Source organism: Salarias fasciatus, chromosome 6 (assembly GCF_902148845.1).
Source record: "Salarias fasciatus chromosome 6, fSalaFa1.1, whole genome shotgun sequence".
In the NCBI taxonomy this organism is placed as follows: domain Eukaryota; kingdom Metazoa; phylum Chordata; class Actinopteri; order Blenniiformes; family Blenniidae; genus Salarias; species Salarias fasciatus.
In genome coordinates, this window is record NC_043750.1 from 38,053,272 (window position 1) to 38,066,295 (window position 13,024).

Sequence of the window (13,024 nt, forward strand, 5' to 3'; positions counted from 1 at the left end):
CGTTCAGTTCAGAGAGAAATCCCAGAGCAACAAGACAACGAATCGATATCCAAAGAGAAAAACTTTAGAAATAACACTCAACAATCCCCATATTTTCTTAAAAGACACTCAGTTATGCAAGAGAGAGGAAAGAACAATATGACAAATCTCGGCTGAAAACTTTTAGTGAGCTGCAGGCACGGTGAAGCTGGACGAGTCATTTTGCACCGGAGGAGACGGAGTGCGGCTCCTGAAAGAGAAACTGCAATAACATGCTTGGTTTGAGCCCAAATTCTCCCCCCTGAAAGGATCCGAAGCTCCGACTCACTGCTCGAATTAAAGATTAAACTAATAACGCAGGAGTGTGATAACAACAACCGGGGACATCAATTTGATGCCGAGCGTTCCTCTGAGAGTGAACACAGCGCGTTGCTGTTCAGTGGTGTAATTGAAAACCAGATTAGGAAAACAAATTAACTTTCACGTTTTGATGAGGACTGTTAATGAAAGGTAAGCCTCACTCCTTTTCTTAATAACTTTGAAAAGCTCTCTGGTAGAAGTCAGAAAACTGGCATGATAAACTGAAATTCAAGCTGTCTTTATGTCTGAATTAAAACCAGACTCAAATGTTTGCAAAATGCACAAAAAAGCACAAAGTGAGATAATAATGTATGATGACAATAACATAAAGTACACAATTAAAGCAGCAAACTGTTAGATCAAATTCAGGATTTCCATTCACGCAGTGCCAAAAAATATTAAAAAATAAGAATACAAAGCTTGATGTGAAGGGAGCATCTGTTTATCTCACTTTAGCTCTACAAACAAAGTGATGAGCAGGAGAGCGGCTAAAGTTCAGTGAATGAACAAACGAGAGATCACAGCTGCAGGACAGAGTTAAATCACGTTACGGAACCTTATTGCTTCGTGAAATGAGAAAACATTTTGCCTGAGCCGCTTCACATGAAGCAGAAAATGTTGGTGACAGAAAAGTTTTTTGTCAAAATGCTGGCAGCACAAACAAACTGAAACGGTGACAGAAAGACTGTTTCTGCCCCAGTTTGCATTTAAAGGATGTGAATTTGTTTCTATCACATTCACATCAGTGTTACGATTTCTCATTTTGAACCAGAACATGTGATGAAAAGTGCTCACATTCTCACACTAGAATCACAGAATTACCAACAGAACAAAAAAGACTTTCAGTGAAAGTGTAAGTGAAATTAAGGGTGAAAAATGAGGAAATAGTAGGATAATTTAATTAGAAATCCAAGCATCCATCTCTGCTCTCCTACCGGTAATGTATGTCAGAGCGTCCCAGGGGATGGAGGCGTCTTTGCAGTAGAGGTTGAGGTTGAGTAAGGCACACTCTCTGTCACTGTCGTTGAACTCGTAGCGGATGTTCCAGCCCAGCGGACCAAACTTTTTACGCTCCTGAAACAAATTAAGATGCATAAAAAGACATTAGTGAGTAAAAGTGAAGACCCATATGGATTAGTGGAGACCGCACCTGAACGATCGCGTGGAAAAAGCAGATCCCGAAGACGATCTTCCCCCACTGGCGTCCCAGAGCGTGCTCCTCAAAGAAGCTGCTGGTGATCTCTGTGAAGGCTCGTCGCATGTTTGCTCGCAGGCCTTTGGGAGGCTCGTTTGTCACCTGGTGAGCAGAACGCAACATAAAAACCTGTGATTTTAACAAGCTTCTCCTAAAACAAATGTCAGTGAGATCAGCTCAGACCACAGAAATCTTCTTTTATATGCAGATGTTAGTGAGACCAATAGTAAAATACAGAAGACTCATCCAGTTCTTCTCCATAAAAATGAGTTTTAACTGATCTTAACATCAATAAAATGGCAATTGTTGAAATGTTTCTCAATAACCAATAATATCTATCAGTGGTGCATACAACAGATACAAATGTTTGATTAAGCCATGTAAAAGACGTCCTTTCAAAAGAGCTACCACACAATGGACAGCAATGACCTAATATTTGTTTGGCCTGCACTAGAAATCAAATCTAAATATGGTTGCAGTCTGAAATCATTTCATGTAGAACTGATGAAATTGTTAATGTTATGACGGAGTGAGGGGATGTTGTAGTTTTGAAAGACAGAATTTATACCAGCCTGAATGCCACACAATCACTGCTTATGTTTTCTTAAAACAGAAACATAATATATGATGGATGATACAAAAATGGATGTAGCTTTAGTCACTGAAGATCTTAGAAAAGTTTTCACAAAAAATCCAAAGCTTTAGCAGATATTATGTTAAGTAATTCCAAGAACAGACTGTTCTATTGATAATTTGGGGTAAAAAAGAGATTGGGAACCGCTGCTCTGATAATAATGTGTACATCAATCTACTTTTACACATGCAGATAAATGACTGGGAGGATTTTTGGCTAATCTTAAAATAAACCAGACAAAAAAAACAAAACAAAAACAACCTCATTTTCTTTTTTAGCTAAATTTATCTGCACAGAACCTGCAGCAGTGACTCCGCTGATGCTGTGGCGCCTCTTTCTTCTTGAGCAAGAAGATATCAGATTTGTCTTTTGTTCAGCTAATTACAAAGGATACACAATGTCACATAAAACCTCACTAAAAGCTCTGCCAATTACTTTCATTTAGCCTTTCTATTTACATTTAATAATCTGTTCACTTCATCCCGACAGACCCAATTATAACTCCATTATCTAACGCTTCAGCATATTAACATCAGTTGCTCAGGTTGTAATGATCTTTGTTCATTATTTCCAGAATAAAAAAGTGAGCACAGATTTTTCACTAAACTCTCAGAAACTATACCGATGTTGAATGGGCAGAGGACAGAGATGTGTTTAAAGTTGCATACTTTTACACTGGAAGCCACTAAATAATCAAACTGGGAGAGATCACCTTGACAGAGTTCTGAAGAACAGTAACAGGAAACACTCTGGTCGGCATGGAGCTGAGAAACAAACGGAAGTCCTCGTGGATTGACGTGTCTGCACAGAAACAGGGACAGACACCAACAAATGCTACAAACGATCCTAGCAGATAAAGGGAAAAGAAACGGCATCTTTTCATCTGAAACAAAATAAAAAAAAGAGAATTAAATTACAAAGCAGCATCATTTAGTCATTTTTGCCACTGAGGGAAGAGTTTTTTTTTTTTTCCTTGCACAGTCCAGCTACTTCCTGATGGATGCTGTCGGTGTTTTTGCTGCAGTTAGTGAGGCCATTAAAGGATCCATATGTCCTGAGTTTGCAATTATCCCACAATGACTTTCCTTGAAAAAGACTCAATGCATCCTCTCACACATGCAGATTTACAGATGGGCGCGATGGAGGACGCACTGAAGTGACTGTTTAGATTTATTGGCTTGCTTGTAAAGCGAGGGCTTAAACTGTTGGGTTTTTGTTGTTGTGTTTTATTCGTGTAGTCGGAGCCAACAGCCTTGTAAAGACAGACGTGTGTGAAAGCACTGCAAGGTGGAGCAGAAATCAAAACACGCTTACATTTTCTAAATCATGTCTATGTTTGATCAAAATATGTACATGATTCAGAAAATCATGCATTTCTTCAAATCCAAACAGCGGATTCAGAATAAAGACACAAAAAGATTGATGACAGATTGAATACAGGGGATTGAGTCCACCCCTTTGACCATCGGTTGGATGAAATATGTATAAAAGATTATCTTATATATTTACCCTAAATCTTTTCTAAGACTTGTATTGCTTTTACAATATGTTAAATAAAAGAAGGCATTGTTTGTTCTGTGATAAACCATCAAGCGGAACATAGACTGAGCTGGATAAAGAGGTGGGACGGATTGACGGGCAGTTGCAAGTAACAAAAAAAAAAAAAAAAAAAAAAAGAAGAAGTGAAGAAATGTGTGGGCAGTTTTTCTGTAGGATGTGTGCCACGATCTCTGTCGATGTTTGCGGCAGTACCAGGTTCAGTGAAGGTTTTGATGAGCTCCTCCATGGCTAACATCCAGGAAACAGCCAGATGGCAGTTTTGCAGAAAGACCCAGTTGCCACTTTTAAGTGCCGCATGAATCATCTTCTCTGCTATGGGCCCCTGGCCTTGACCCAGAGAGATGGAGTCGACCCTGAGAGACAAGAACAGCTTATTACACCACTGATAACACGTATGATGGGTTAGTGTGTATGCACTGAGACTGGTGTGTGGACACAACTTGTACATGTATAATACAATGTGTGCGTATAATAGATTTAGAAATATCTTTTTTAAGAGGCTTTCACTCCGGTTACAAGAACTCATCTGTCTGTCTGTCATCATGTCCTCTGGGTCTCAGTCATGGGTTTTGTTGCTCCTCCATTACATGTAACTTGAACTTCTCTTTGTTGTGTCAAATGCTTGCCAGTCTGCCTGCGTCTTGGTCTGCAACGTGCTGCCTTAAGATTTTTTAAAGCCTCGATAACAACAAGTACCAGTGGAGCTGAGCTCTGTGACTGCAAATAAACTAAGAAGCAAACTGGATGGAGCCTGTGAGTCACACTGAGGGCAATAAACCCTGAGCTGAGATAAATCTCTGTCATGGCAAAGAAACAAAACAAAAAAAGAGACGGCCGAGTACTGAGTAAAAATCCCGACAAAAACCAGCAGCTATTATGTGACATTGTACGTTGGATACAATTTAGTATTTGTGAAGCCAAACTTCAAGTAACTTAGTCGATGCAACAAAGAAAAATAATACCAGTCTTCACTTCACACCTATTTGCCTTTGTCTTATCTTTACCTGTCGAGGCAGCCTCTCTCATTTGCAAAGCGCTGGAAGGCCCCCATGGGGTCAGATCCTGTGCTGAGGATGAACACCAGCGGCGTGGAAGGCGACATGTCGTTGTAGAGGTTTGCCAGGTCGACTGGAGGGTTTTCCACAAACTGCTTCCCCAGGCTGACAATCACAAACTCGGTCACTGCGAAGACCACCTGGACAACAAAACGCAGCATCAAACCACAAGAGAGCAGGATGAAGAGGACGGGCGTCGGCTGCAGATCAGCCTCGCAGCAAAGGAAAACTTCAAATGAATGAATGATTAAGAAAACTCCTAACAAACGAGTCAACTTGTAACAGAAACAATGTACTGAAAGCTGCTGGAAGATCTGCAGACTAATCCTGTTTTAAAATGAGTGCCTTAGGCTCCATGTACTCTGAGGAAGCAAAACAAATACAATCTTGAAAAAACTTGTTCTTGTCTTCACCTTCTCTTCCATGAAGCTCTTGATGAGGACAAGTTTCTGAAAAGTTCCCAGCTTCTCATTCCAGCCGCCTTTTACTTCTTTTTCCTCCTCATTGGACGGTCCGAGAGGAGGCAAGTCGGACACATAGCCTTCCCAGGTTTCTGGATTGAAAGATGCTTGAAAACGCCCTAAAGGGAGAGGCAACTCATTTAACGCAACGCAAATCACCCACGGCTTTAATAAAACATTTGTCCACGGCTCGACATGCACACTGTGCAGCAAAAACAATGTTGGATAAAGGTTATAATAAATAATGCTAAGAGGACGGAGCCATCATTTGTATGTTGGTCAGACGTATTAGCTTTGATATTCTCTGAATATGGTGATTGCTGCTCAATCTGTCAGGATAAGAACGGACTTGGGTTACCAAGCTCGATATGGATATGTGTTCTGGTGATTTCCTTGGAGATGTCTTTGAAGCAGGGCAGCGCATCCTCCAGCTCACAACACGTCTGCCAGTAAAAATCACTTAGCCAAGGCACATCTGGTCTCTCGGCGAAGTCCTGGGAGACGGGGAAATAGAAAACCAAGTAGTCACTACAAGTGAAAGAAAGCAAAATGAGCAAAAGACGGAAGCCAGACCCCGAGCCAAGACACGGAGAATCGGGAATTAAAGGCTGTAGATGATACTGAAGGGTAAGTACACACACGAGACAAATCTGAAAAAGGCAGACAAAATTGGCGAGACATGTATGGATGATGGATGCGTCGGGCCTGCGAGATGAAAACATGACTGTTAAGGAGAAAAAGGAAGGACAGAATTAGCATGAGGATCGCGGCAGTCAAGAGGAACCTCCTCCAGACTGAATACTTTCATACAAGTGGAAAGAAAATGGTGGGAGAAGATAATACACACACCCGCGGGGCGGCACGGTCTAATCGGTGACGTGGTCTCTGAAGGATCGCAGCATGTAAATAAAACCTGCACCGAGTCCCAGAGGGTCTTTTGCTTGCTGCTCTGTCACCTTTTACCGGTTTCAATGCTTAAATTCTCAAATGTTGGTGCATTTATTCAGCAGCTCTTCTCCCACTGGGATGGGAGGGAAGAAAAGATAATTAAAGAATGAAACACACAGAAGGAGTGATAGAAAACCATAAAACAGCGAGGTGACTCTGAGGTAGCAGCTAATTTACAGCCCAGGAGTGTGTCCAGAAAAGACTCATCCCTGACTTCACGTCTGGATACTTTTTCATTTCTGAACAGGCATTAGCTTTCTGCATGCAGGCTGAATGGGCAGCTGAAAAACACAGATATTTCTTATCTCTCATTCACAGAAATATTTGTTTTGTCGTCCTATCCACAGAAGGAATTTTCCCAGAACTGTGTGGTCTTTTGTCTCAGTGCTGATGTCTGTGTTTCCATCAGTCTCAGTCGGTGTGCAGCAATGAGTTCAAATAAGAAGGAAAGAAAAGGATCTTTGCTCATCAATTCACTCCTGACATAGTAAGAGGCAGGAGTGGAAATGTGGCCTACAGGCCAGCCTATGTGAAATCTAGACGGGAAAGTAAAACAGTCTCTGTTTATCTGCAGGCTCCAAACCAAAAACTGCAAAAATATTTAATTTTCTTTTGATTATTAATACAAGTGTACCTGGGAACCCCCTTCCTGAAATGACCTAAAAGGTTTTTGTGGTTGCTCTCACATGGAACTTGCAGTATAGCAAATAAAATTGGCCATAACTTCAATATTTCTACCAGAAATCAAACATGGAGTTTCAGTGATGGAAAGTCGAGACAGGCTTCATCAGGTCTGTTCAAACTGAGAAGATCTACACTGATGTTCTTCAGCTGTACGCAGGTCTTTGATCATGATGACTCCATCGAATGCTGTTTACATGTTAGCTGGACTCCCACTATATAGCATATTAAATACATACACGTTCTGAAGTGTTAATTAAATCCTGTGTTCATCTGCTCTCTGTGGATTTCTGATCATTGCAGTCTGCTCTGTGTGGCACGCCCATTACAGCCAATCAGGAAACTTTCCTTGTGAATTTCAGCTGTATTGTGTTCATTATATGTGAGAATATCGTGCCCCCCGCCCTCTATTCTAATCAAGCTTATGTTGGCCTGGGAGCAGTGAGCAGGTATATTACCATAAACCAGATTCATGAAAGATAAAGAGCTTTGTGCTTTCTTTATCAGTAACAACTGCAGACTGTTTCCACATGTCAGACTTAAAACCCAGCTCTGATCTTTTTGTCTTTGTTGCTGGTGATAATCAGGGATCGCAGGGTTTTAATGGCCACTCCTTTGCTGCAAGATATTTCTACTGAGACAGTGAGAATATTCCTCTATGTAAAATCATGGTGTCCATTCAATTGGTAGATTCATCTTCCACACTGTGGGAACTCAAGCGGCTCATGTGGTGGAAAAAATGGTTATATGAGTGAAATTTACCATTTTATCACATTTATTAAAATGGTTGTGGGAAACAATGTGATAACAAAACACAGCTGATTTAATATTGAACAGCTGACCTTATGTTTATGCTTTTTGAATCCTGGAAAACGTTAACTACTCACGTTGTCCAAAGAAGAGGCTCCTCGAAGGAAGTGCTGCCACTCGCCATCAGAGATCTCCCCGCGCTGCCTCATGATCTCCACACACAGCATGAAGCTGCAGATGAGCTTGTGCTGCTCAAACAGGCCGCGGGACACGTTGATGTAGGAGTTGAGCAAGATCTGGTCCAGCAGGATTTGGAGGCGCTCTTCTAACACGCTGCTCTGCTCGGCTGTCTCAATGGTAGCATTAAAAAGCTGAGAGACAACAAAGAAATAATAACGAAAGCTTACTTACATGCTTGATGCATTTTCAGGGGAGCTGTCACAATCAGTTTTGTTTCTTTTAATGTTTAGGAAAAAAAAGTTGGTTGTTCTTTTTCTTTTTTTTTTTTACCTGTTTGAAGTATTTGAGAGAGAACTGATACATGGGGTCGATCTCGGAGAGACTGGCGATGACAAAGTACAAGACAGAGCCTCGGGTGGCCACGGGTCGGTAGCGCTCTCTGGCAGAGTTGATCATCAGCTCAGTGGCCTCTGCCTCCTCCAGACGATGCTTTATGGTCTCAGATGTCACCTGGAGAAAAAAGGAGAGCGAACACAAAGCAAAACAGGCAGAAAAAAAAATCATAAGTGAAAGAGTAAAATAAGAACAGAGGAAATTCACAAAGGGACAAAAAAATCCAAATGAAAGAAAGTTGGAAACCTTGCTGAAAGCTGCTGTGGATGATGAAATATAATGCAAAAGCTTTTGGCAGAACAACGATGGAACTGATGATTCCCACCTTCGACTCTTGGAGAGTCGTCACTAGTTCCTCGTTGTCGAGTATGTTCCCCTCGGAGGTGAAGAGAAGCTTCAGGATGCGATCTTCGATGTCTTTCAGCTGGCTGCGGTCTGCATTGATGCTGACGATCAGCTCATTCCTCTGTTCCTCCAGATGTGGGCTCTCCAGGCGCACCACATCACTGAACACACATCGCATGTTAGACAGAGGCTAATCAGCTTCCTGCCAAGAACAGTGAAGAGATGCAGAAGAGGAACAGGTGTATGAGTGTTGACGCACCTGAGCAGCTGGTCCTCCAGTCCAGACTTGGTCACGGTGAAATTGATGATTGTAACTTTGATGCATATCTGGAAAGTAGAAATAAAAACCGAGTCAAACTCTTAAACCAAGCTGTGTGAGATAGAAAAACATTTTCAGTCGCTGCTTTTTGCTCATTTGTTACACAGCTTTGCACACCACTGTATCACTCTCTAGATTTTGACTGAAATAAGCGTCACAGTGAATCAGCGCTGCAGTTAGCAGACTGTGCTCAACCAGAAGCCTTTTTAAGACAGCCACATGTTTCACTCTGTCTGTTACTGCTGGTTTGAATGAACACCGCAATAAAGACTCCGTTTCACTCTAGTGTTCCTGTTTTTCTGCATTTGTCTCAAGCAAACAGCATCAGGCTGGCTGACAGGTGGCTTCATCTTCTGAAGATCCTGGGAAAACCTCTCCTGATCCAAACACTTTTTATATCTCTGGGCATGTTGCTGCCATGTCGAGAAAAGGTCTGCGTGCATGTTGCTATTCTGGGCCCACAGAACACACTCAAAATAAGATGAAACCATTAATAGATCTGTTTCAACAACAGATGTCAGCCTGTTTCACTATTCTCAACATGCAAGGACAACTTCAAAAACTGAAAAGTCACCTCATATCCAGGGTTCAAGATTTCTGCTTCACTCACTTGGGAAACATTGGTCTGACCTTGCCATTGTTGGAACTCATGTCTGCAGTCGTTACCTCGGGCAGGTAATGTGGGTTGGCCATTTTTGTGGTCATGTAGAATCTGAAGTTTTTGTCGTAGTCGATATCTGAGTCTCCGAGTCGGATCAGTGTCCGTCCACCAGCCACAAACGTCTGTTTGAGCAGGATGGGCTCCAGTGCTGGATCCAGACTCTCCTTCAACTGAACACAAACACACAGCACCAAAAAAAATTACAAATTAATTGAAGCTCTCATATAAACAGTTAATCACACGTTAATCACACGTTAATCACACCAATCACACAGCCTCACTGTGTTCATACCTCTTCCAGAAGCACGGGCATGCCCAGGCGGATGGCGTTCTCCAGCGTCCGGAGGAAGTTTGGGTCTGTCAGCTTGATCACCTTAAGTCCATGTTTGGCCTCTTTGGAGCGGATCCAGCGGTTTGCCTAGCATGAGAGGATTTATTATAATCTAATGGAGTGATTATCAGCAGAGTGGTCACGAAGGCCTCTCAATATTTTAAAGGGTATGACTTTTATTGTTTAATCATACGTGAGTCAGCATTCAATTCATTTGTGTCACAAAACTAGGTTTAAGCATTTACACAAGCAGTGCATCATTCATGCAAAAATATATATATTTAAAAAAATATTCCATTTTACTTTGCAGGAAGTTTAAACAAGATATTTCTGATTAACAGCAGCTGATCTGGAGCAGGTGCTACAGATTGGAGGAGAAAATCTTACAGGTCTGATTGGGAGAAATGTGAGATTGTCAGTAGTCAAGGCAAGATGCAGAAATCCAAAAGATGGCCCAGAGCTGATCAAATATTTAGGTCCTGCAAATAAATTCTCAGTGCGAGTGAGGTGCTCTGTGTCCTCTGTATGTGGAGAAGCTGGAAGTAATCTCCTTGTCCCAGGGCGGGGAACAATCTGTGACTTCAGAGTCCGACTGTGTCGGACAGGACGCTTTATTTTGAAACGGATTCTTTGCTTCATTATCCCCATATTGGATGCAGCTTGTGTTTTTAATCAAACTAAACCATCTTTTCGACATCTTGTCCAGTTGAATGGAAAATGGACTTCGTTTGATAATTCAATGACAGTCAATGAGTCAGTGCACTGGCAGCTGGATGAAAGGTGCTTTCTGTACGTCACCTGATCCTGCGGGTCGATCATAAGAGGCCAGCGGCGCCCCTCCGTCACCAGGATCCCATTCTCTGTGGAAACTGTGTCCCGAGGCAGCCCCTCCGTGTTCCACTGGCGGATGACGTACGGATCACCCAGAATATTAATCAAACTGAAGCTGGAACTGATGGGGATGCTCAGGTCCTGGCACTGTTTTATCCACCCGTCAATTAGCTGGGAAAAGGAAGCACACACACACACACACACACACACACACACACACACACACACACACACACACACGCGGTATCTCACACTGCTTGCTTTCACTGTCCTTTTTTAATTTGATCTCAGACATGCTTTGATACTGCATACGGCAGTTTCAGCTTCTGCCTTTAATTGCTTTCTTATTACAGGCTTTTAATTATTAACTTCTGTGTTTTAACACTGTCTGAACAAATTAAGTGTTTTTATTGCACTGGGAATTGCATCTGAAGGAAGAAGTACCAGGATGAAAATGAAAAGGCTAAGTTCAATTTTCTGCCTTATGAAACACACTATTACACTGAAGCGATGGGGAAAATGGAAGTCTTTAAAGGTTCAACACGTAGGTAAAAATTACTATAGAATTAATAAAAATATTCTATTTGTATGGAAGGAACATTCCTTTTAAACAATTTGTCTGCTCCATCATCTTGGCCGGAACAACTTTGGTGGGCGGAGCTAGCTCACTGTTTGCTGGTTCCAGAGCCAATCATATGTGAGCCTCCAGTGCTAAAAGAAAAGCACTGCAGTGTTCAATACTTTCCAGTGGGCAGCCCCTAAAGTCAGCATCACTGAGATCTCAGCTCAGGTCTCAGTGTCGTGTTTTGTTTGCTATTATTGATTCAGGAAATTCTTGATTTGTCAGTGAATTTCCTGAATCAATTTCCCATCAAATCACATGTTTATTCTGAAAATTCATCAAAAAATCAATGCTTTCCTTCAAATGGATATATTTTTTTGTTTGTTTGGAGGACCAGATTGGAACCTCTCATGGGCCGGTTTTGGCCCACAGACTTTATGTTTGACACCGCTGTTGTAGATGTTTGGAGTGCATGTTGGAAAACAAACATTCAAGGATAATTGTGGAGGATAACAGTTAAATATACAGATGATATATTCTATATAAATGATAGCAGGCGTACAGCGCTTTACTGACCAGCTGTCTGTAGTGGGAAGTGAACGCTCCGTAGTAGGCCACACACGCAGCTGCAATGAAAACATTCCCGACGACGTTGGTGATCTCCTGCTCAAACAGAGCCACACTCTCCTCCCAGCGTATCTGCTCGTCACCCAGAGCAGACGTCAGCTTTCCCGCCCGGGCGAGTCGAGCTTCCGTCAGTGACATGGTGTTAACTATGGGCAAGGAAACCGAGGTGAGGAGAGGATGAGACAAACACTGAAAGGCATTTTCTGTTTTTGTTTCATCCTCCAAAAAGTACTCAAAGCAGAATTCACTTTTTATCTGAAGAAGCTTGGCAAAGCACAAGTACTTCACACATAAACTACAAGAGACAGGCGGTTATCCCCGAGGTTCAACATGGCCATACACGTGCTGCACAGCTCTCACCCAAATCTTCTTTCTCGTTTACGCTGCTGTTGAACTGCTCCTGTAGGACCATGATCTGCTTTTCCACCTCCTGGAGCTTCTGCTGCTTCTCCCTCAGGGTTTCCATGGTCAGATCCAGTTCCTCCTGAATTACAAGAGTAATTAAAAACCTATTAGAGGAATATTTGAGGGATTTTTCATTTTCAAAATGTAGTTTTATGTACACAGGCCATCCACACAAAGGCAATTGATGCTTTAATTGGAAACAGCTTTAAGGACAATTAGGAATCAGAATGGGGTTTAAACAGCTTCCATACAGGATGTATATGAACACATTACTACTGCGTTTAAATGAAGTGACCTGTGCTTTGGCCAGTTTTGCTCTCTTGGGGCCGACTTCTTTGAGGACTCTGGAGTACAGATCCATGGCTCTGACCCACATGCACATGGACCTGCAGGCCTTGGACACCTTCTCCACCTAACCACAGCAACACAAAGACCTCAGACTGCATACTACACATACATACACGTGCAAAATTGTTCCGTTATTTTCAATCAACCGTGACATTTCTCAACAAAATGTTTGAAATGACTATTTTACCACAAACTTTTGAAACATATCAGACCTTCTCTGGTATAAAATCAGGGTTGTTGATATATTTCTGCAGTTTCAGCAGGATCTGAGGTTTGATATTGTCCTTGTCGTAGGTTGTCAGGCGTCTGAGGAAATTGGCGTCTCCCAGTAATTGCTTGGCACCTTGCCAGTCTGGTCTGTAAAAAGAGAGAGATGTCAGTGGGACGCTGTCAGAAACA

The 13,024-nt window shown here is 42.1% G+C and overlaps 1 protein-coding gene across 1 annotated transcript in view; it reads right to left on the bottom strand.

Moving 5' to 3' along the window:
- dnah6 (dynein, axonemal, heavy chain 6) overlaps window positions 1-13,024 on the bottom strand; it is a 60,925-nt gene that overhangs the window by 5,058 nt on the left and 42,843 nt on the right. The window contains exons 54-71 of the mRNA XM_030093440.1: window positions 12,838-12,982; window positions 12,573-12,689; window positions 12,233-12,356; window positions 11,822-12,018; window positions 10,651-10,854; window positions 9,814-9,939; window positions 9,527-9,691; window positions 8,801-8,868; window positions 8,522-8,702; window positions 8,134-8,313; window positions 7,761-7,994; window positions 5,603-5,738; window positions 5,197-5,363; window positions 4,733-4,923; window positions 3,921-4,081; window positions 2,881-2,969; window positions 1,490-1,636; window positions 1,275-1,413 (exon numbers count right to left, since the gene is read on the bottom strand). Coding sequence (XP_029949300.1) covers window positions 1,275-1,413; window positions 1,490-1,636; window positions 2,881-2,969; window positions 3,921-4,081; window positions 4,733-4,923; window positions 5,197-5,363; window positions 5,603-5,738; window positions 7,761-7,994; window positions 8,134-8,313; window positions 8,522-8,702; window positions 8,801-8,868; window positions 9,527-9,691; window positions 9,814-9,939; window positions 10,651-10,854; window positions 11,822-12,018; window positions 12,233-12,356; window positions 12,573-12,689; window positions 12,838-12,982 — 2,771 coding nt within the window. The remainder of the gene's footprint in view (window positions 1-1,274; window positions 1,414-1,489; window positions 1,637-2,880; window positions 2,970-3,920; window positions 4,082-4,732; window positions 4,924-5,196; window positions 5,364-5,602; window positions 5,739-7,760; window positions 7,995-8,133; window positions 8,314-8,521; window positions 8,703-8,800; window positions 8,869-9,526; window positions 9,692-9,813; window positions 9,940-10,650; window positions 10,855-11,821; window positions 12,019-12,232; window positions 12,357-12,572; window positions 12,690-12,837; window positions 12,983-13,024) is intronic.